At 36.2% G+C, this 23,650-nt stretch overlaps 2 protein-coding genes across 2 annotated transcripts; one reads left to right on the top strand and one right to left on the bottom strand.

Annotated features, from left to right (window-relative positions):
* The first annotated feature begins 8,200 nt into the window (after positions 1 to 8,200).
* LOC132604289 (probable protein phosphatase 2C 59) lies at positions 8,201 to 15,036 on the top strand. Its single transcript, XM_060317736.1, has 9 exons — positions 8,201 to 8,357; positions 8,457 to 8,642; positions 10,375 to 10,502; positions 12,807 to 12,905; positions 12,996 to 13,154; positions 13,754 to 13,840; positions 13,926 to 14,017; positions 14,425 to 14,499; positions 14,634 to 15,036. The coding sequence occupies exons 2-9, from the start codon at positions 8,560 to 8,562 to the stop codon at positions 14,790 to 14,792; spliced, it is 882 nt and encodes a 293-aa protein (XP_060173719.1). The 5' UTR covers positions 8,201 to 8,357; positions 8,457 to 8,559; the 3' UTR covers positions 14,793 to 15,036.
* Positions 15,037 to 15,211: 175 nt separating this feature from the next.
* LOC132604287 (pentatricopeptide repeat-containing protein At5g66520-like) lies at positions 15,212 to 17,453 on the bottom strand. Its single transcript, XM_060317735.1, has one exon. The coding sequence runs from the start codon at positions 17,230 to 17,232 to the stop codon at positions 15,343 to 15,345; it is 1,890 nt and encodes a 629-aa protein (XP_060173718.1). The 5' UTR covers positions 17,233 to 17,453; the 3' UTR covers positions 15,212 to 15,342.
* Between the last annotated feature and the right edge of the window lie 6,197 nt (positions 17,454 to 23,650).

The following is a 23,650-nucleotide window of genomic DNA, read 5'->3' as shown; positions in this document are numbered from 1 at the left end:
CTTGTAATGAATTACACTGTTTTTGATATTTCATAGTATAACGTTTGTGCAAATAAAAATAATCTAATGCAAAATGTTGAGCCCGCGCATTTCAAGAATCAAAACTTGCTTCTATTGAATTACAATATTGCTTTCAACAAATCATATACTAACATTTTCCCAAATAAAATACACAAGTTAATGCAAAGTTGGGCCCGTGCTTGCACGGGCTAATGCTATCTAGTTCTAGTACTAGAATTGAGTACAATGTACTAGTTGTCATGGTAAAGTATGCCCAAAGGTTTACGTTTTCAAAGCTCAAAGTAAGTTGCAGAACGTGAGATATGTTAGAATGGCCTATAAATTAGCAAGAAATTGAGAACATGAAGTCCAAAAGTTGCTCACAGCACGTGGTAAAGCACCTTAAAGGAGCTTATTCTAAATGCTTAGGTCAAGATTGACAACTAAGTCGGCAAGACACCATCAAAAGACTTGAGGTATTTGAGTGGAAATTAGAGAAACTCACTATGATTTTGTGAACGGCAATTGCGACGAACAGTCATGAAACTTAATTCAGTTTGAGTGACTGTTGACAGGCTCACGAATTGATGCACTTTTTATCGATTAAGATCACATACGACGTGGTATAATAAGCACAAATTTATCTTGATGTGAATGCCAGCTTGCATAAGTTCTTATGTCTATCATCTCAAATAAAGAATAGAAGTTCACCAAGCCTTCAAGTGCCTATAATGCGCCCTAGGGGCATTGGGTTTGTTGGCATTATAGGCATCTTTGCTGGCGAAGCGTTCAATAATAATTTCGACCATCTCGCTTGGTGATGACTTTGCATTTTTAAGGGCATTCCACGAAGCGATATCATCCGAGCGGATCGTAGTACAAGTTCCTTTCACGGACGGACGAGCAATCTAACACACCATTCAAATATTAGAAGACATGTTAAGATCATGTATTTATGACTTTGCAAGTAGCAGAGACAATTGGTTAGCTATATGTCTCTAGTCTTCGAGTTAACATATACACAACTGTTATCAGTCGAATCTTTTTAAAGTTTTGTATGGGAAATGACTCGGATCTCTATTGGTTGATTTGAGGCCGGTGAAGCCAAACTGTTGAGTCACTACTAGAAATAGAGGTTTTTTTTTACCGACATTCAGCGGAAAATATGTATTATAAAATATGATTTTCCCACCTCATTTCCACCAGACCAGCTCACTGGGAAAATGTATGGTGACTCATTGAAACGCTGGAATACTTCCTAATTTTTTAATGTGAAAACACTACTATTTAGGTTTTTGTTCACTGACATTCAAATGGGAATAGCCACATTTTTCAGTGGGAAAACGGTGATTTTAAAGTAGTGAGTCCATATATAGTCTTGCCGACTTAGTTAATATATAGTCTTGCCGACTTAGCTAATAAAACGTCTATATATAGTCCTAGGGTAAAAACAAAAAATAAGTAAACCTAATCCTAGTCGAACCGGGAAAGCTGCACAGAACCCCGCTTTCCTTCCGCGATGCGGATGAAAAGCGCAATGTCCTGAGGCCTCCCGCTTTCCTTCCGCGATGCGGAAGGATCGCCTGATGGTAATGCCTGGGCTGGTCTTGTCCGCTTTCTTCACGCGATGCGGATGAAAAGCGAGACCTTCAGTTCAGTTATTTTTCCTTTTAGTTCATCACTTGTGGTCTTCGACTCGTCACCTCGTCTAATCGTCATATGCTCCAAAATCACTCACTTTAAGCACAGTTTTCCATTGTTTGTCATCATCGTACCTATACACATGAAATATAACGACATAAGTTCAAATACGACGATTGCCTCATGAATTAAGCAATAAAAGTCATAAGAATAGGATGCAGAATGACACAAAACATGATATTTGTGCCAAATATCACCACCCCCCACTTAGACTTTGCTCGCCCTCTAGCCAACACAAACCAACACCAAACTACACTTCTAGCTCAACGGGATTCGGCTAGTATGACTATCTCAAAAGAAAATTTTCAAAACCAAAACAATAAACCAAGTTGTGAAAGCCATGCCAAAGATTTAAAACCCTCATTTTTAGCACCAAGGACCACCTTCCTAAAAAAACACTTCAATTTTAAAACCAATTGACCCAACGACACCACTTTAAAGCATGTAAGCAACCTTATGATCAAGAAATCAACACTTCACCACTCTATTGCTAATTATGTGCCCTCACCAAAATAAAGTAGTCCATATCTCTCAAGAATCCCATATGTTTAAATCAATGGACCTAAAATCAATAAGTGAGCTCACTCTCACAAAGAATATCACATGTAAAATACGACATACCATAGGCTTGCCCGTAGTGTAACCACTCCACTAATACAAGTAAGACGAACCTAGAATTAAGTAGGACTTCGAGGGTTGTAATGTAGGCTAAGGGACGGGTAGGAATTATTTGGATAATAGTGACTAACCTCCCTAAGCACTTTAATACATATACTTTTATCATTATTGCACAATTTCTTCATTAGCCCTTATTCAACACCAACCAACCTTTAAATTTCTCCCAATTCACCCATTTTCTTTGTTTAAGCACCACTCTTTTTAAAAGTCGCACAGGTTAGAGGGGAAACTTTTTCGCTACATTTTTTCTGTCTTTTTCAGATTTCTTTTTTTTCTCTTTTCTTTTTCTTTTTCTTTCAATTCCCAACTAACAAGTGAATTAGTTCTGTTCATTCGGTGCTCCCATTATCTTCCTAGATTACAATTAACAACCATTTCCCCTCTTTATTTCACATCCCAACTCCCATTATACATGTAAATGATTAAAGTGCTCATAGAGTATTTGGATCAAAAATCAAGTTTTATAGAACGAAGGGGTAAAGGCTAATTAACTGCTATCAAAGAAAAGGCTAAAGGCTCAAAAGGGTTAACTAGGGTGCTATTTGCAAGTTGGTGGGATGACTTTTTAGTCTTTTTAGTGACTAATCAAAGAAACGCCTCTATCATTTTCTAGGCTCAACCGAACTTCATTTCGCTTTGTGAACACACAGGGCAAGTTCTAGACGTCAATACCAAACATGGATTCAAATGCAAAACCTTACTCACACATGGCACACAATAAATGCAAGAGGGATCCGGTTGTCCCTCGAATCAAACAACAATGAAAATCAACAATGCCAAGTGGGTCATACGAGTCAAACAAAAACCATTTTCAAGTGCTTTCAAGAAAAGTGATACAATTTCACGACATGTTTTCACAAAAAAATTCAAGATCACTCATATGTCAATACTTCACCTAAATTTGCACCTAGCATTTGAATACACCTATCTTAAGGACTAATTTTCCCTCAAGCAGGTTGTCATCCACCCGTCATCAGGAAAAGCCCTTTCTATGACTAAAGAAAAAAAATCTACCTACGCCCGGTTCAAAGGCCCCCCTCGGGAAAGAACCGAGGCCATAAGAAAACCCAAAGGGGTGGATGATGAATGCCTACTAATGAGGAACTTAAAAAGTTATCAAAGAAAAATAAGGAAAATAAAATCTTTTTGAATTTTTTTTCAACTTTTTCTAATTTTTTTTTTCGACACTAAGATTCAAAACTACTAAAAAAAAATAATCCTAAGGCATACTAATCATCATCCGCGACCTCAAAACATGTTGTTACAAACCAGGGACGTATTTTCCCACCCCACACTTAAAATTATGCAATGCCCTCAATGCATATATATTTGAATACAAACAAAGCGCAAGCAAGGTAAGAAATACTCCCTGAGGCCCACTAGGGCCTAGCTAACAACATGCTCTCATCATCAAGGGGCGAATGACCTCACACTTAAAACTCTGGCATGCTCCTCAGCTTTCAACTTTGGGTACTCAAACTTCCCCTAATCGTCATGGCACGATATGAATAAACTTTTTCCTCCACCTCGAACTTATGAATTTCACTCCTAATTTTGCATCCAATTTTCTATCAAGCTTCTGGGGCGGTGGTGTGAAAATAAAGGAACCAAGTAATAGATATCGTTTCTTGAACTTCTTGGCCCTTAAGTGAGGAATGTCGCTTTGTCTTTTCGGTGTGGCAAATTTCAGGATGTAAGACTCTTGTTCCTCATCTATACACTTCTTCATCAGTGTGGAAGGCTTGATTTCCATGTCGCCAACCACGCATAATGTAGAAAAATGTTTAGAACGAGGACTAACACGCCCTAACTCTAAAACTGCATTATTTCTGACATCCTCACTTTTGTATACCTCCTTAACAATGACATCATCAACAAAGATCTGATCGAATGGGTGGAGTTCCTCTATCTGCTCCACATGCGGGCCATTATCCAAGGTAATATGTAGTTGGGCATCAGACACCTCAACCTTTTTATTCATTTGTGCCTGCAAGCCATGGATATCTGAGCCAAATTGGTCTATCTCATGTCCGAGCTCAGTTCTACCTTCTATCAGTTGTGTAGCCATGTTTTATAAAACCATCACGGAGAAACCCATGAAATTTCATTTGTTGAGCTTGTTCTGTTAGCCAAGATTGGCTCACTATCTCTGCTTCTTCAAAGCTATCTACTTGTGGGAACTCGCTCTCTTCTTCTGTTTGAGGTTCGTCTTGAGTATTGGCTAAGCCTATAACTTGTAGATCATTACAAGTTTCGGCCTCGGCCTGCATCTCTGTGAGTTTGGCACGAATCCTCTCTATGGCTTTCCACATTTCTGCGTTTTGCTCTCTCATTAATGCATCATGCTCCATCATTTTCTCCCCTATTTGCTTCATCATATCGCTAACCCGAGCAAGACTTTCCGCATCCTCCACTTCGTTACTCCTGTCAACATCACAAATAACAGGAGAATCATAATAGGGGCTCGAGGATGGGGAGTAAGAGTTAGGACAACCATTCGAATGACCGTCTTGACCACCACATATATTACAGATATTCCACTCAAAATATTGGGAAGGTGCACACAACCCATTCTCGGAAATATTTTGACAGTGTTGCCATAAGTGGGGTCCTCCACAAATCAGACAAGGATCACCAAAATAGGAACAACCAATATTTGACCAATTGTTACTCCAAGATGCCATGTCAAGCAAGCTAACCAAAATATTAAATTAAAAATAAAATAAAATAATAATAAATAAATAAAAACTTGAATAGAAATTCAAAAATCCAAATTAGAAAAACAGTAATACTGTTAAGTCCCCGGCAACGGCGCCAAAAACTTGTTGCTCCCTAACGCACACGCAAGTATACATGATCGTACAAGTAATATAGACTGTTAAGTCCAGATATCGATCCCACAGAGACTTAGATTCTACTGTTAAGCTAATTCAAATTCGAATGAAACTATTCAAGAAAGTGAAAATCAAGATGTTTGTTGTACTGAACTAAAACTGAAAAGTAAACAATTTGTGATGGGTGTTTTTGTGACTGGGAATATCGTGACAAAGATTGTAAGAATTATCAGACGAGAGAAAGATCTAGGGTCATGGCTTTCGACAATCCAGTTGATCTGCGGACAATTCCACCTATTTTATTTCCTAGGTTACTAGTTGACGGGTTAATTATACTTTATGATATTCTCTCAAACTACTCACAAGCATGTAGATGTTACTATAACGCCTATATCTCTATGGTCATCAGAGGTAACAAGAACGCATTTATTTCTCCGTATTCAACTAAGTAGGGCTAAAGGGTATATCTCTATCCTCAGTAGCGAAACGATTAAATCGAACAAACTCTATTTATTCTTATTACGTACGTGAATTCCCTTTCTCAAGTCCATTTCGCGCACCACAGATAGTGTCTAACTATTGGCCAGATAATCAAACAATTAAGATCAAGAATAAATAAGCAACCCAAAATATGGAAAATCAATAAATAATAATTGTCATCAAACCAACTTTCAAGTCTTTCGCCACAACCCCATAATTAAGAAGTTTAGCTACTCATGATTCGATCATAGACAAAAGAATTCATGAATAATCTAGGGTTGAAAAAGATGAAAAATAAAATAAACCTAGAAAGAGAAAATAGAACGGTGGCTTACAAGTCTTTGAGTAATCCCAGCACACCGTTTTCAGCTAATAAAACGTCTATATATAGTCTAGGGTAAAAACAAAAAATAAGTAAACCTAATCCTAGTCGAACCGGGAAAGCTGCGCAGAACCCCGCTTTCCTTCCGCGATGCGGATGAAAAGCGCAATGTCCTGAGACCTCCCGCTTTCCTTCCGCGATGCGGAAGGATTGCCTGATGGTAATGCCTGGGCTGGTCTTGTCCGCTTTCTTCACGCGATGCGGATGAAAAGCGAGACCTTCAGTTCAGTTATTTTTCCTTTTAGTTCATCACTTGTGGTCTTCGACTCGTCACCTCGTCTAATCGTCATATGCTCCAAAATCACTCACTTTAAGCACAGTTTTCCATTGTTTGTCATCATCGTACCTATACACATGAAATATAACGACATAAGTTCAAATATGACGATTGCTTCATGAATTAAGCGATAAAAGTCATAAGAATAGGATGTAGAATGACACAAAACATGATATTTGTGCCAAATATCACACTTGATAGAGAAGTTTGTATTATAAATTCAATAACTCGATCGAAGAGATCTTTAGTGTAAGTTTAGAAACAAGAGAAGAAGGTATCCATAGTTGTGACTTACCCCTCTTAACTTACTAAAAGTTAAAATACGGCGTGTCATTTTATGATTCAGCAACAGTTCTATTTTTAGAGTATTAAGGAAGAATAATTTTTTTTTTTAAAAAAAAAAAAAAAAAAAAAAAACAGTAGTAGACTACCAAGACACTAAATGCATGAAAATGCACTTTATTGGCTTGGAAAGCTGAAAGTTTGGATGGTAAAAGATGTAAGAAAAAAGGTTTACACCGTTCGATGAATATTAATTGAACTCTTGATTTTATCCTTTCTATTTCTCAACAACGATTATTTCTCAATCTCAAATAAGTTTGAGATCAATTATATAAATTATTATTGATCATGCTGTTCTATTTAAAATTTCACACATATACCATAAATAACAATAATAATAAAGACTTAAAAACTTCTCTATATTTTCTATTAATATATAATCCCAGATAGGATTAAAACACTTTTCAAACCATAAGAACCAAAATGGATTTACTAACACGATTGAACTTTCATATAATGTTTTTTCATTGTGTCCTACTTTTCGCTAGGTCTATGTGAATTTCAAGGAGTTGTAATTCTTTCGAGACAATTTTCTTTCATATTATTATAGGTTTGTCTCATCTCTTTTACCTTACTCACCATGATATTACGCTTATAGACCGATTTATTTAGATTTTGATGCATAACATGACCAAATAAATCATCTTAAATGACAATCCTTCATTTATACTATTTGAACCGATATGTCGAGATAGCACTTATTCTTTCTAATCCTCAACCAAAAACAAAATTAATTCCCAATAATACTTGCGGTGGAAAATAAAACACTCAAAACTAATCCATGAGGATCAATCATTGAATTAGTGATAGAACATAAATATTGATTGTAATATATTTTAGAGTTGTAAACACCTCATTGCTCTATGCATTGCCAAGTGTTGGGCAACCTTAATGGCAGTTTTATTTGGACAAGTTTTCTTGTCTTTTGACCAATTCTATATCATCACCTTACCTCTTACCTCATTTTTAGGTCATTTACTTGTTAGCTTGGTCCCCAATCTTTGACATCACCAACAACAACCCCCTTCCCACGCCTAAAAAAAAAAAGGGGATAAATAACATATTTGATTCCTCAATTAATGATAAATTTTGAATATGATCCTCGTAATATATAATTTAGCATATTCAACCTTTAATTAATTAAAATATGTATTTTTGGATCCCTTGCTGAAGGAAACATCTTATATTTGAATATTTTTAAATTTATATTACCATTAAGTATGAAGCAATAATACAAATTTAACATAACATACGGACAATCTGTGAATATTCATTTAAAAAAAAAAAAGGATCAAAAGAGTACATATCAAGTAATTCAAGCTTAAATATATTTAGTCAGATATCACAGGGATTAAAATTATGATTTAATAATAACCGAAGGACTCAAAGTGCTATTAACCCGAATCTTTGCTTTGACATAACTTTTGGTCTTTTGTTAAGGGAAAAATTAACCACCCAAACCTTTGCTTTGACATAATTTTTGGTCTTTGTGTCCCTAATGTACAATCATTTACCTAATTCATTAAAAAAAAGAAAAAAATTAACAACCCCCACCTCACCTTTTGTTTCTTTCTTGTCCATTTTCTCTAAAATTCATTTGCTTATTATTATTATTTTTCTCTCTCTAATGGGTTATTTTCCTCTTTTAATTCTTTTCCACTAGGTAATTTCTCTACATAATTATGTTTAGTTACATTTAATTTCAAGATTGATTATGTTCTTAGCTGTAGATCTGAATAGGATCTTGATATTTTCTTTGCAGAGCTGAATTGATAATTTTGCTGATTGAAATGAAAGTTTGGGATTTTGGTGATAATAATTAAAGCATTTGCAAATTGGTGATAATCTTGATTTATTGGATTATAATGGGTTATTTGAATTCAGTATTGTCATCATCTTCTAATCAAGTTCATGCTGATGATGCACCTGTTAGTGGTGGTGGTTTAAGGTAATATCCTCTTTAATATAGATTTATTTGTTTTTGATAAAGTTATAATTTTTTTTTTTAATTAGATGGGAAAATCCCGCGTAAGTTATAGGCGGATCCAGAATTTTGAGTTTATGGGTTCTTGATTCTTGAAAAAGGCAGTTTATTGGGTTCTTAATAAATTAAAGGGCAGGACAGCCCGGTGCATAAAACATCCCGCGTTAGAAGGGTCCAGGGAAGGGCCGCACCCAAGGGGTGTGATGTAGAGAGTCTACCTAATGCAAGCATTAGTGGCTGCTTTCACAACTCGAATTTGTGACCTATAGGTCGCACGGAGACGTTGCTCCAAGGCTACCCTTCAAAAAGGGCAGCCCGGTGCACTAATCTCCCTCTATGTGTGTGGTCGGGGGAAGAGCTGGATCACAAGGTTATATAAGTTATTGATAGATATTAAATACTAGATTTCTTAGCACAAATCCGAAGTTTTTAGCCAAAGTTGCTGGATTCTGCCGAACCCGTAACTAAAACTCTAGCTCCGCCCCTGATATAAATAACACACAATCATATATTTACTTGTGTTTAATTCTTTATGGCTGTTGAAAATTCTGCTGGCTGTGTTACGTTAGATAGTTATGAATTGTCCTTTCTCATTTGTGTGATATTTGCTTGATTTGTTTTCCTCTTGGATGATGTATGCCCGTGCCCGGTCTTGTTTTAGTTGTCGGAACCCTTAACTAGAGTAATATGCCGTTGAGCTAAAATTGGTTTCACGTTCGCTGACTTCCAAATAGATTTGACATTTGGATTGAGTTTGGATTTGCTCACTCATTTAGGAAACTAAGAGAAGAGGGAGACAGATTAAGACAGAGAGCGAGATATATGGGTAAAGTTAGCAAAAAGAGAGATGATTGGACATGGTGGGTTGATGTCGTTTCTTCTCCTTGGAATGTGGTTATGAGTTGTATTTGTGAATGAAATGTGCAATCTGTATCATTGGTCAGCTTTTACTTTTATTAGTTGATGAGTGTTCGTCATAGAGATATATGTAAATAAGCAAGTAACAATTCATATTTGCTATTGAAACACGTGTTCAAATTGTCTCCGCATTCAAAGAATTATTATGTTGCCATATGTCCCTGAAGATAAGGAAGTCGGTGCTTAAGTTGCTATCGATGTGTTATTGAATATGAAAAATAACTTTTGATTTTCTCTCCAGTTATTTTTTCTTTTACTTGATCAAAAAAAAAAAAAAAACTGTAGAGAAAATCAAAAGTTTGATTATGCATGATAGCTATGACTCTAAACCCTTGTTGTTTTGTAGATACAATGATGTCTTATTTACTAATATTTCTTATCTTACTATTTATAAAAACCATATTTAAAGAAACTGCTAATTTATTTTATACCAATTTCGTACTCTAATAAGTAGTTACCCGTTTACATGCTTTCCAAGTGCATCATGCCTCATGTGAATATCAAATTAAGCTCTTAATTAGGTTACCGTTTAGTCCATATCATTTTGACAATTTTCTGACCATAAAACTAATTTATGGCGATTCAGATTATTTGCAGTTGTTCAGGACCATTTGACATTATATTCTGGCTGATCTTTCTACATGTCATCTTATCCAGAAACCCCCATCTATCTTTGAATTCAAATTGCTATCATTGTGATTGTTTGGGCTTTAATATAGTTTTATGTAATACAAGCAATGCTGCAAAGCTGTAGTCTAACAGGTGCTATGCATTGCAGTCAGAATGGAAAGTTCAGCTATGGATATGCTAGCTCCCCGGGAAAAAGGTCCTCCATGGAGGATTTCTATGAGACAAGAATTGATGGCGTAGAAGGAGAGATAGTTGGTCTCTTTGGAGTTTTTGATGGTAACTCTTCTTTCTCTGTAACTTCTACCTGACTGGAATAAAGTGCCCGCACTAGAATAAATGAGAAAAGACAGATCTTCATTTGTTTATATGTTTAAGCATTTCTGTGTCACTTAAGCTTTGGCAAGTAATAAGACATTGAATCTGATGACTATAAAAGATGTCTTAATTTTTGCATGTCAGATTACTGCTGTTTGATACTTCATAGATCCTTATATTTGAACCATTTATATTGGGTTTTGAAGGAGAGGTTTGAGGATTGCGTCCATTGTCTTCTACAAGCATTTTTTTTTTATATTTTCTGCTGGATCTAAGAATCATCCAGTCTTCGTTCTTCATTCAGAACCTGTTCTATGTGGGAAGCAAAGTATCTTCCAAAAAGAATGTCTGAATGATCAGTTAACTTCTAAATGCTTGGAAATTGTCTTGCCTTTGAGTATGTGAGATGGTCAATGGCTTGTCTTGGTTCTAGCCATGTTGTCCGGTGCCCCTCTGTTTCCTACTTTTAGTTCTTTCTGTAACAACTACGAATTGCTTCCAAAGAATAGGAGTCAGCTGGGTATTTGGATTGATCATAGCTTCTACTCCCTTTTCCCCATCTTTTTCATTTTCGTTCTTTATGTATTGCATAATCTAGCTTACATCTTTGCATTATGGAATCGGTTAGTATACTATATACGTAAGAAAATTGGAAAACCCTCTGCAAGTCCTTGCTGCCCTTCCTGCCTCGGACACGTTCAATGTTCTAGCACACCTCACAAATCTACCTGATTGAACTACACTGGATCCCATGTCTTCCACTTGCAACTGAAAAAATATCTGATTTTCTAGTAGTGGTAACCCAAAAGAATGGGAGTTGATGAACCGGAGTGCAGAACTGATATGATCTGACTTTTAGGCATTTAGAATAAGAAAGATGAAAGCATATGTTGAGGTAAACCACATGCCAAATCCATATTTTGGCTGTGGATTAGTGCTTTTGCTTGGAACCCCATCTCCTCTGTGTTTCTCCTGTTTCTACTTACATTGATTTCTTGCTCACCAACTGTTTTCATCTGGTAGCACTAGAAGAATAATGGCATAAGTGCTCTCAATGTATTTTTGGTTTTCGCTTGGTAATTTGTTAATATTATATAAAGATTCACTTGAGAGATGCTTGCAATATATATAGGTAAACATAGTCATTTTCATTTAATATTCAGTAGTATGAATCGACGGAGGGACACTTGGAGCTTATTTAATGAATATTTTAATTGTGTCCCACTACGGAAAATGTCACATCATGAAACATGCATGACATATGATTTTGCTGACGACAAAAGCAAAAGTGGTCCTGGCATATAGTGTCTGATATGATACCCATGACATTATGGATAGATGTGTTTGACCAAAGTTTGATCATACCTAAGTCCTCTTTTTCCTTTATAAGTTCTTTCTGAAATAGGAAAAAAGGCCTGTTCGGCCTGTTCTAACATGCTTAAAGAATAGGAATTTGTCTATGTTGGAAGCTCTCATAGTTAATTGTCCTCGAGTGTGCGGTTGGATGATGCTTAGAGATTGTAAAGGAAGGAAAAATTTGGAAGGACGAGGTAGTGTTCATGGTGGCAACTGGTAAGTAATGCGGTGGAGCAGCATGCAGGATAAAAGAAGGGAAAGCAACAGCCTGAAGGTGCAGCAGGAAAGAGTCTGGGGCGAAAATCCCTTCTTGGGTTTCGAGGGAGTGGGGTGGGATGGATGTAAAACAGTGAAAAGGAGGAGAAATAGAAGAAAATAATGAGCCTCCTTATTCTGCCAGGATTTCCTTACCTGGTTGAACTCCTCTGTGAACTGACCCCTTGACACATTTCTACTATAGTTGCCTCTTACCTGTAATACTTCGCAGGATGAAGCAATATCAAAGCACTGATGGTCAATCATGAAAACGTTTATGGCATCTCGCTCAAACTTCCCTATATCAGTGCTCTATAATTTGCGTATGCTTTTATCAGTTCGTAGTGATGGCATGTTTACTAGAGTAAAAAAATGGGCATTATTTTCCTTATTCCTTGCTATCACTTGCCACTCATTGTTCAGGCATGCTTCATATGCTGCAGCAAGCTGAGGCCGCTCTATTGGCATATGAGCTGTAGTGTAACAGGGATTGCACGACGATCCCTATCACTTTATCTATCAATTTGCTTATCTTTGTTATTTTTCTTTTTTCATGCTGCTAAAAGCAAATAATCAGATAATTCCAATTTCATGCCAAGTTGGTCAAATGTTTTCCAATTTGGTATTTTTACCTGCATTTTGCTCTTATTTCAGGTCATGGTGGTGCTCGGGCTGCAGAATATGTGAAACACAACCTTTTCAGTAACCTGATAAGGCATCCGAAATTTATCTCGGACACCAGATCAGCCATAGGTATCTTGATGTACTGTGAAGTATAGTTGCTATGTTCCTTTTCACAAACAACTTATCTCTATCGTTGTCATTCATATATTTGTTCTGCAGCTGATGCATACAGCCATACAGACTCTGAGTTTCTGAAATCAGAAAACAATCAGCACAAAGATGCTGGATCAACTGCTTCCACAGCAATCCTTGTGGGCGATCGTCTACTGGTTGCAAATGTTGGCGATTCTAGAGCTGTTATCTGCAGGGGTGGCACAGGTAAGGCTTAAGCAATTTGATTATTTCTTATTTGGTTTTTGGCTTCTGCTCAGAATATTTCACCCCAAAAGTATGATGCATTTTGGTCCCTTTCATCTGAAGAAGGCATACTCTTTGGGCCATTAACTTGATAGCTAATGCTTTTGTGATTTTGCCCTTGATGTATGCTGAAAGCTAGGTTGGTCATTTTCAATGAGTTTGTATATCTTAACTCCTCTTTGAAGTTTCTGCTCGAGTGCATTGGGATGCATCTACCGTCATGTTGTTACCAACAGCATCTTTGTTGTTGTTACTTGCTAAGTTGATTTGGTAATTTTTATAATCCTGCTATACTATCTTGGTGAATGAATGCAACGGTAAAAGTTTTTGCCATATGACAAGGTCATGGGTTCAAGTCACAAAAACAGCCTCTTGCAGAAATGCAAGGTAAGGTTGCGTACATAAGACCCAATGTGGTTCGGCCCTTCACTGGACTCCCGCGTATAGCAGGAATTTTTCTTAATGTTTGTTCCAGTACGGTATAATCTTTGATTACTAATTCATTACGATCCTGTAGTTTTGCTCTGTCACCTGATTGGGGATGCTAATTTCATTCTCAGCTATTGCTGTTTCTCGAGACCATAAGCCTGACCAAACAGATGAGCGACAGCGCATTGAAGATGCTGGAGGTTTTGTGATGTGGGCCGGTAAGCCTATCACATTGCTTAGTCCTGTATCAGTTGAATTGGTTCCAAATGTCGTACAGTTCCAAACATAATGTATTGTGTGCAGGTACCTGGAGAGTTGGAGGTGTACTTGCTGTTTCTCGTGCTTTTGGCGACAGGCTTTTAAAGCAGTACGTTGTTGCTGATCCAGAAATACAGGTAACTGGACGAACTTATTTATTGTTTCAATAGATGAATAAGGAAAAAGAGAGATGTTTTTGAGATGCATATCAAATTTGCTTTGTGCGTGTATTTGTATCTTTGGACCTATTCCCTAGATATATATTTTGGTAGATTTATGGAACTGTTCAATAGTTAGTCTTTCATTGTATCCTGAAACACATCCTCATCTCTTTCAGCCTTATGCGCAGCAAACATTTGCTGCTTTATTACCTTTGTCTGTCTCATAGTAATTTTAGGGCATGGGTAACTTTTGGATTACAGCTGATAGCTCGTCTCTTGGGAGTCACTTCGATTGAATTGTTACGGCTCTTTATTTTTTTCCCCATCTTTTACACCTATTTTTTTTGTGTAATTGTGGGCTTAATTTTCTGTTCAAAACATAGGAGGAAAAGGTTGATGGCTCTCTTGAATTTCTGATCCTTGCAAGTGATGGACTCTGGGATGTTGTGACGAATGAGGTTCATAATTCTTCCCTTTTTCTTCAAATAATCAAGATTCAGAGCTAGATAACTATTGAATAGCCATGGTTTCACTTTAAATATCAAGCAGTTATAGTCAATTATCAATTTGATCATTACATATAAATTTGCAGGAAGCTGTCTCGATGGTTAAGCCGATCCAAGATCCTGAGGAAGCAGCAAAGAGGCTGATGCAAGAAGCATATCAAAGAGGAAGTGCGGATAACATCACCATCGTGGTTGTCCGTTTTCTGAGTAACCAAGAGGGTTCCTCACGTGGTGTTGCGGCTTAAGAAGTACTTGCTTTCGATTGCCACTTCTAACTTGTGGTAATTAGAAGACAAGAAAACGCATAGGACGTTACGTAAATATTGAATATAGATAGACTTTCTGGGATTATGATGCAAGGAAACCTTTAGAATTGAACATTGTGAAAGCTTTCTCTAACTTGTAACAAATGTTCAAGAGTGAATCCGGCCGGGTCAATCCGAAATTTGTTGCTGTTCTGTGTTCAATTTAACATCGCATTTTCAGTCACCTGTTACATACAGTAGCTTGCTAAAAATGAATGTAGTATGGTTTAAAGTATTCCACTCATCTATGCTGTGTTTTCTTGTAGTTTTCATCTTATTGCATTTTGATTCAGTAGTAGATAACATAATATGTGATATATAACAACCAAGTTTACTTTGGAATCGATTTTCATGTTATGTTCTATATATGTATTTCATTATAGCAGCTAAAAAACATCTAGACAAATGACAGCTAAAAAACATCTAGACAAACGACGGCGTTACAAAAGAATATACTTTTTTGACCATTGCATCCGTTTCCACCAAAACTTTACCAATAGTCTTTACAAGAACATTCTCCACCTTTAAAATGATGAAACCGGTTTCTATCTCTAACGATGATTTCTCGATCATAAACCTTTGAGATTAACTTGCTTGCTTGATGACAGTCTTTGCAGACGCGCAAATTCTTTGTAATTCGAAGAATTTCACCAGGCTTACTCTTCAATAATCCAAAAGCAATAGCCAGTTTCTCACTATGGTAATTCAAAGGATTTTCACTTTCCTCCTCATCAATATCCTGTTGCATTCCATCAGAATCTGGAACATAGCCTGCAGATTTAATACTGTCCAACATTTCGTTTACTTTGGCATATATCTCTTTGGCTTGAGGATGGGTTCTTCCTCCTGCAATGAACTCGCTAACAACGCCTTCTAATTCAACCATGGAGAAGCCGGGAACCTTTTTCACTCCTCTGTCATTCATCAACTTTCTTATATTGGCAACATCTTCCCATCTACCGGCATAGGCATATAAATTAGCTAACAACACATATCGACCACTGTTGTGAGGTTCTAATTCGATCACCTCCTTCCCTATTACCTCTCCGAGTTCTATGTTCTTGTGAATTCTACATGCACCAAGAAGAGCGCCCAATACACCTACATTGGGACTCATAGGCATTTCGTTTACGACCCTTCTTGCTTCTTCCAGTAATCCAGCTCTTCCAAGCAAATCAACCAAGCACCCATAATGCTCCATTCCAGGTTCAATGCCATACACTTCTTTCATATAACGAAAATAATGTTTTCCTTCTTCAACCAACCCTGAATGAGCACAAGCACTCAGTAGATTCACAAACGTAATATAATCCGGAGCTACCCTCTTACTCTCCATTTCCTTGAAAACCTCAATAGCAGCCTCACCTTTCCCGTGTATCGCTAACCCTCCAATCATACAATTCCACGAAGAAATCCCTTTTCTTGGCAACCCTTTAAAGAACTGAATAGCCTTATCCAAACAACCACATTTGCAATACATATCGATAATCGTTGTAGCCAACTTCGAATCCAAATCAATCCCACTCTTCTCAACATGTTCGACAATCCATTCACCTTGCTTTAACGCTCCAACTCGTGTACAAGCCGATAACATGCTTGAAGCAATAAATCTATCAATAACAACATCCTCAGACATCATTCTTTCGAACAAAGCAAACCCCTCTTGAAACTTGTTCCTCTGTACATAAGCTGATATGATAGCATTCCAACAAACAGAACTTTTTTTCTCCTTAATCGAATCGAACACTCGAAAAGCTTCATCAAGATACCCCAATTGTGCATATCCACTAATCAATGTAGTCCAAGAAACATCATCTCTCTCACACATGTTATCAAAAACCTTCTTTGCTTCCTCCAAACAACCAAAATTCACATACATATGAATCAAATTATTCATCGAAAACCTATCGAAACCGAACCCAAATTTCATCACATGCCCATGAATTTGCTTGCCTTGTTCAACAGCATTATCTATACAACAAGCTCTAATAAGTGGTGGAAAAGTGAAATTATTTGGCATAACTTTACATTCTAACATATACCCATAAAAGAGTAAAGTATCTTTAAGCATTTGAGATTTCAAGAAACCTCTAATAACAGTGTTGTATATAAAAGTGTCTGGTTTAGGCAATTTATCGAACACTTGGAGTGCATAGTTTAAATCGCCTGATTCAAATATTGCACAGAACTTAATGACTCGACCCATTGTGTCATTGTCATTGGACAGTCCTAGTTTGATAATTTGGGCATGGAATTGTTTTAGTTCTAACATTGTTGAGCATGATTCTATGCCCCTTAATGGTGTGTTAACAGTGTTGGTGATTTTGCTTGATGATGATTTAGATTGTGGGGTAGGAATAAATTGAAGTACAGATGCCATATTGTATGTTGTATTTTTTTATTTTTTTTTTGGCTAATTTGATTAGTAAGTTTGTGCCATGAAGAAAATACAGATATTTCTGGGATAAGCTAAGGGAGTTATTTAATATTTAAAGATTATACTACAGGACAAACATCCGATTTGAGAGTAATGTGAGATGTTATGTTGCTTCCAATGTTTTGTAAGAACCCAACTAGCGCACTCTAGAAAACTAAGGACCATGCTAAGTTACGAACACATCACTTGTCTTTGATGAGTCCAAGCAAGATTTAAGGAAATGGGTGAACACAATAATTTACGAGTTGAATAGAAGAAAATGATCATGCAAAGATTTCTCATGTGTAATTCACTTTGAGGATATTTGTCCACTAGTGATATTGTTTCTTTTGGGCCTAGACCTGCAAGATTTTGAAATGCGTCACTATGGTCTAAATTTTATTTTTTTATATATCTAACATTTCTCTCGTGTTTTGCCTATATGAAATTTTTCTAATATGTGACGCCCATGATGGAGGGGCGAGCTTATGAGGGCAAGTCAAAAAGAAAGACTGACAGACTTTTAGGTTAGCAAGCTTATGAAGGAGTACACATGACACCTTAGGCGAATCCACAATGAAATTGGAGAGTAAAATGAACAGCTTTATAAGAAATAACATAAGTTCACATGGTATGTGCGCTTTTGGGCTCGATGATGACGTGCGCTAAAGGACAAAGGGCAATTCGTATGAATGCCCTTATCTAGGGGTAGTCTTTAATTTTTGCCCCTCAGATCCCAAGTCTTTAATTTTTGCCCTTCGACACTTTAAGTAATAACAATGTAGCGGAAAATATCCCTGACATTGAAAAAAAACAAATAAATAAAAAAATAAAAAAAATGCAAGTCAAGATTTCATAGAAACTATGCTTATTTGGGCAAAGTTACATAGAAACTATGCATTGTCCGGCATAGTTCTGTAGAAATTAAGTTATCCTACAGAACTATGACACCCGACATAGTTTCTATGTAACTACATAAAATAGTTTCTATGTAACTACATAAAAACTATGTCCTTGTCCGGCATAGTTTCTATAGAAATTAAGTTATCCTACGGAACTATGCTGGACAAGGCATAGTTTCAATGTTACTTTACCCGAATGGACATAGTTTCTATGAAAATCTTGTCTTGCGAAATTATTTTTATTTTTTTACTCTGTTGAGGTTTGAACCCAGAATCTCTGATTTCATAGACTAGCAAATAAGGATACTTTGGCCCACAAATTTTCACTAAATGAGACGTAGGGGCAAAATTTAAATACCGGCGATTTGAGGTACAAAAATTAAATACCAATGTCCATATGAATAAAAAAAAAAAAGTGTAAGGTCTATTGGGCCAAAGTGGATAATATATGATGGGCTTGGCCAGCGACAAGTATAGTGTCACGCCCCAAAACCCACCCTAGACGTGACCGACATCCGACGTCATGAATAACATCGGAAGAACCTAAACAACACAATAATAATACTTGAACCCGCCAAGTTCACCATTCGCCTCCAATAGTTTATAAATTAAATGTAACAAATCCTGAATACATGAACTAAATCAGCGGAAGTCTTTAATATCATAAAAGTTAATCAAAACGTGACAACGCCCAAGAGTTAACAAAACTCAACAACTACCCACAAGAATGTATACTATGGAGCTTCTAGGATAAAGAGGTAATAGTTCGACTCATCGGGACACAGCCCAAAAACTAATAATAAATGAGCAACATAACAGGGTGTCCCACGAATGAACGTGTGGGCTCACCAAATCAGCAGCAACAGCAAGTCCTTCCTAAGCGCCTGAAGTATCAAGAACCTGCTCTCCTTCGTTACCTAACATACCATCAAAAACAACAATGGTATGCCTGAGTACTTAAAATATAATAATACATACAGAAATCAGTTCTGAAAAGATAGTATAAAAACTGTCATTCCATTTTATGATTCTTAATATCATTTGTTGAATAGTTTATAAAGCCATTCCAAAATCCCGGTTTCAATTATGCTTTAAATCGATCAGGCATAAATATCAGTTCCATAATAAAGATGGATATCACAATCACCCATATAGGCCCAACTCAATATCAACAACATTGCGTAATACACCGGAATATGGATTCACGGTGGCTACTCTTCCTCCTGAATAGCAAGGCACACTGCGCAATTCACCGGAATATGGATTCACGGTGGCTACTCTTCCTCCCGAATAGCAAGGCAATTAATACACCCCAGGTAGCGAACCCGGAAGTGGCCACTCTTCCTCCCGAATGGCAAGGCAATTAATACACTAGGATCCATAGTGGCTACTCTTCCTCCCGAATAGCAAGGCAAACACAACAACAAAGTCCATGGCATAGAAGCCGATTCACAATTTGTCTCAAAGTAGTCACACCGTCAATAACATTAAAGTTCATTATGCCATATCGAAAGAATAAGTCATTCCAATCAAAGTTTTGAAAACGTATAACTTCTTTACAAAAGATTTCCATGTCCCAATTCATCACTGAGAATGTCATCACCAACTTTTAACCATCATTATTAAGCATCTCTCATAGATGAAAACATTCATAATATCTTATACATATATAGGGTTTGTTACAATCTAAGTTTAATGTGGGTTTGTCCCCTCACACACATTAGCCATCATTTAGACATGAATTAGAGTCCAAGAAACATGAAAAGATCACTTTTACTTTCATTCATTAAAGAATCTTGAATAAAAATTTTACTTCCAACAATAGTTTCAAAAGTGACTTTCATTCAAAATAAGTTTTTAAAAGAGAGACATACATTAGGGTTTTGTATGAGAAGTTCACCCTTTTTATTCAATAAAGAACTTTCAAGAAAAGAAGTCATGCATTCCAAAATAAGATTTTCAAAAGAGACATACCTTAATTTGTTAAACAAGGTTTAACAATTCACTTTTCTAATGAAGAACACCCAAACCCTAGCTTGAATCACTTTGGGAAGAATTATGTTGCAAACCCTAGGTTTTGATCACACAAATCATGTTAAGAATCATGGGTTTGATGTTAGAATGATTTAGTAATGTTAAGGATGCCCTTACCTTTGATTTGAAGACTTGGGGGAATGATTTTCGTCGTTAGGGTTGTTTAGGAAGTGGAGGAATAAACAAAACAAGGGTCTTATTTATATTTTTCTGGTGAAAACGGGCCAAAGGACGCCTCTGAAGGACGGACCGTCCTTCATGTTACGGACCGTCCTTTGGACCGTCCCTTGGTGGAAATTTCCAGAGAGTTTCTGGAAATTTTTGAGACGTTACGGTTCATGTTACGGCCCGTAACACGTGTTACGGTCCGTAACGTCTCACCGTAACACAGGCAAAATTTTCAGCGAAGACAGGCTTTAGTAAAATGGGCATAACTTTTTGTACGTAGCTTTGTTTGGGCCGGGCGACCTACCGTTGGAAAGATATTTCAAAGATATACAACTTTCATGAAGGAAGTTTTTCCAAATTCGCAACACATTTTCATGAAAATCGCTCAGAAGACAGACCTACCAAAACTTAGACGAATTTATGAGCCCTTAAGAACTTCACTAGTTGGTTTGACTTCAAAACGACCATCCTCCACCCGAATTCATCAAGAATGGATTCATATAGATATAATATCATCTTAATACTAGATTTTTACACATTCACACCTAGTTCAAGTTTACGAGGTGTTACATATAGTATCAGAGCATGGCACTTCCTCAATAAGGTTATACGGCAAACCTCAGTGAGGACACCAAGTCCATGTGAGGGAAGTATATGATACTGCCGAGGAAGGAAAATCAAAGAAGAGGCAGATCAAAGAGAGCGATTTGCAAGCTTTTAGGCTACTAAGCTTCTAAAGAAGGGGTGCACATGACACCTTAGACGAATTCCACATTGAAATGAAGGAAAGTGAAATGTTTTATAAAGCATAACACAAGTTCACATAATACATAAGCTTTGAACTAAATGACGATGTAGCTTAAAGAACGAATTCGTGAAATTTGCTGAACCAAATCGGACAATATATTTCATGAGCTTGGATTGTGACAGTAACGTACTGAAACTTTCGTGAAGACTCAAAAACCAAGAAGAAAAGGTCACCACTAATGGGATTTGGGTTTGCTTCTCGCTGTTATATGTACGCTGTTATGAGCGTTCTTATTCATTGTTATGGGTGTTCTTATTCTAGTTAGATACTTGTATGTTCGCGTGTAGGAGTAATTATGAGCTTTACGGAGCCTCTAGTTGGAAATCTTAATTTGTCTTCAAAGTCAATTTTTTTTTACGCAATTTGAGCTAATTTGGAATTGGATTTTGAAGTTGATTGCATTGATTTGAAATGCTAACTATTTCTTCAAATTTTCCCATAATAAGGTCAATGTGACTTTTAGGAGAATACTATTGCTACTGACGATATGTGTGACATGTTTTTCTAATTTGTGTTGAAACTAATGATATATATGGGCGTGTAATAGAACTGGATACTCAACAAAGTGTTTGGAAATAAGGAGTAATATGACTTTTGACTTTGACCAATTATATTCAACGATCTCAAGTTAATAAAATAGATTTAAATGCAATAGTTGAGATGAAAATCAATACAAGTTACTTCATGTATTCACATTGTAACTAGAATGAAAAAAAAAATGAGATGTAAGTTCAATAAAATGAATGAATAGTAAGGTGTCTTCCATATATAAAGGAGAGGGATTCAATCAACCATTGGTATGATCGAATGGATAGAATTTCCTCAATCCTTAATAAGATCTATCAAGATTCAAATCTTAATAGAAATACCTAAATACTTTGTGATTTCTTTTCATTTGTCTAAGTTTGATGAACAGAGTTATGCGATATCTATTTTAGTAAGAAGTAAATAGAATTAAATGGAACAGAAATACATGTAAATTGTTCCGGACACCAGCATTATTTGAAAAAAAAAAAAAATTGAAAGTGTCTAGAACTAAGACCAGTCTGCTTGATTGAAATGTGGCCTTTGCAGTGCAGTATGAAAGTGTAGAAATAAGACGACTGGCCTATTTGGCAGAAAATTGGGAGCCAGATTGAATATATATATACATGAAAGTTAGCAACACATTAAATGAAGATAAAGATAAATATCAAATACTCCTACTGCTTTTATTTGTCAAATGCTTGTGATTACCTTCTTCATAATCATGTAATAGAATTTGAAACACTAAATAACTCAGTTGGAAGAGCTATTTCTATAAGGTATGGCTTTCCTTGTGGGTTTTCCTTTTGGTATTTGATACCCACTTTGAGGTTTGACTAATATAAGTTTATGTTGAAAAATCTCACTTTACAGATAAACCATACCTTACGGCCAGGGGCGGAGCCAGGTGGTGCTCAGGGGGTTCGCCCCCTTCAGCAAAAAATTACCCAGTATAGACCAGATTAAAATTATTTTTTACATTATATAGTAGATGTTGAACCCCCTCGACTTCTTAATTTGTTTACTCCTTTATATTTTTAAACCCTCTTATTGAAAATCCCGGTTGCGCCTATGAGTCCTTACCAAATACTACTCCATATTTCTCCTTAAGTTGACTTAAACATGTAGGCAAGAAAGAATGGAATAAGCTCAAACAAAAAGAAAGTAGATGAAGTGAAAAGAAAAAAGTACTTATACTACATTTTCTAACTTAGAGAATATGGCACTTTTTGCATTTTGGAGCGTCCAAGATATTTGGCATTATTCCATTTCATGCTGTCACAAAATAAATTCATTAAACCCTACAAATTTTAAAATTTGAATGTAATATTTTATTTGTCTTACTAAAATCAACAAGTATTTTACCAGGTAAAAACTTACCGGCACCGGATGTTTACTCCCAATATAGTTAAGTTAACCATAGAAGACAGACTAAAGTTTATTAAGATTTTTATTTTAAATAAAGAAACTTTAAAAAGGCAGTAAACACTAATTAATCTAAAAGGAAGTAAGATCATACTAGCTATCAAACGTATAAAGACTTAGGGTTGCCGCCAACCTTTCTTTCTTCAATTTCCTGATCTTCTTCTTCTTTCATTAATTTCCTAAACTTATTCTTCATGGTAATCTTTCATAAAAGATGATTGTATTTTGCTCTGTTAATCTTTAGATGTGTGATATGGAGGGTGTATAAGGGTAAGTGTGTTTGTCATAAGGTTAAAATTGGATTTTTTATTTTTATTTTTTAAAAGTTGTAGCTAGTATTGTCTGGGAGTAGGAAGAATCTCATCTTACATGGTGATTTTATTTATTTATTTATTTTTAAAAAAGGAAAAGAATTGGCTGAAAAAGTTAGTTGACTTCCAATACAATGCGCTTGAAAAGGATATAAAAATAATCTATACTATATTAAAAGTGTAAAGAGTCTTAAAAATATTAATTGAAC

The sequence above is a fragment of the Lycium barbarum genome, chromosome 7, assembly GCF_019175385.1.
Source record: "Lycium barbarum isolate Lr01 chromosome 7, ASM1917538v2, whole genome shotgun sequence".
Lineage (NCBI taxonomy): Eukaryota > Viridiplantae > Streptophyta > Magnoliopsida > Solanales > Solanaceae > Lycium > Lycium barbarum.
Note: the sequence above shows the minus strand (reverse complement) of the source record. Positions and strands in the feature narration are given on the sequence as shown.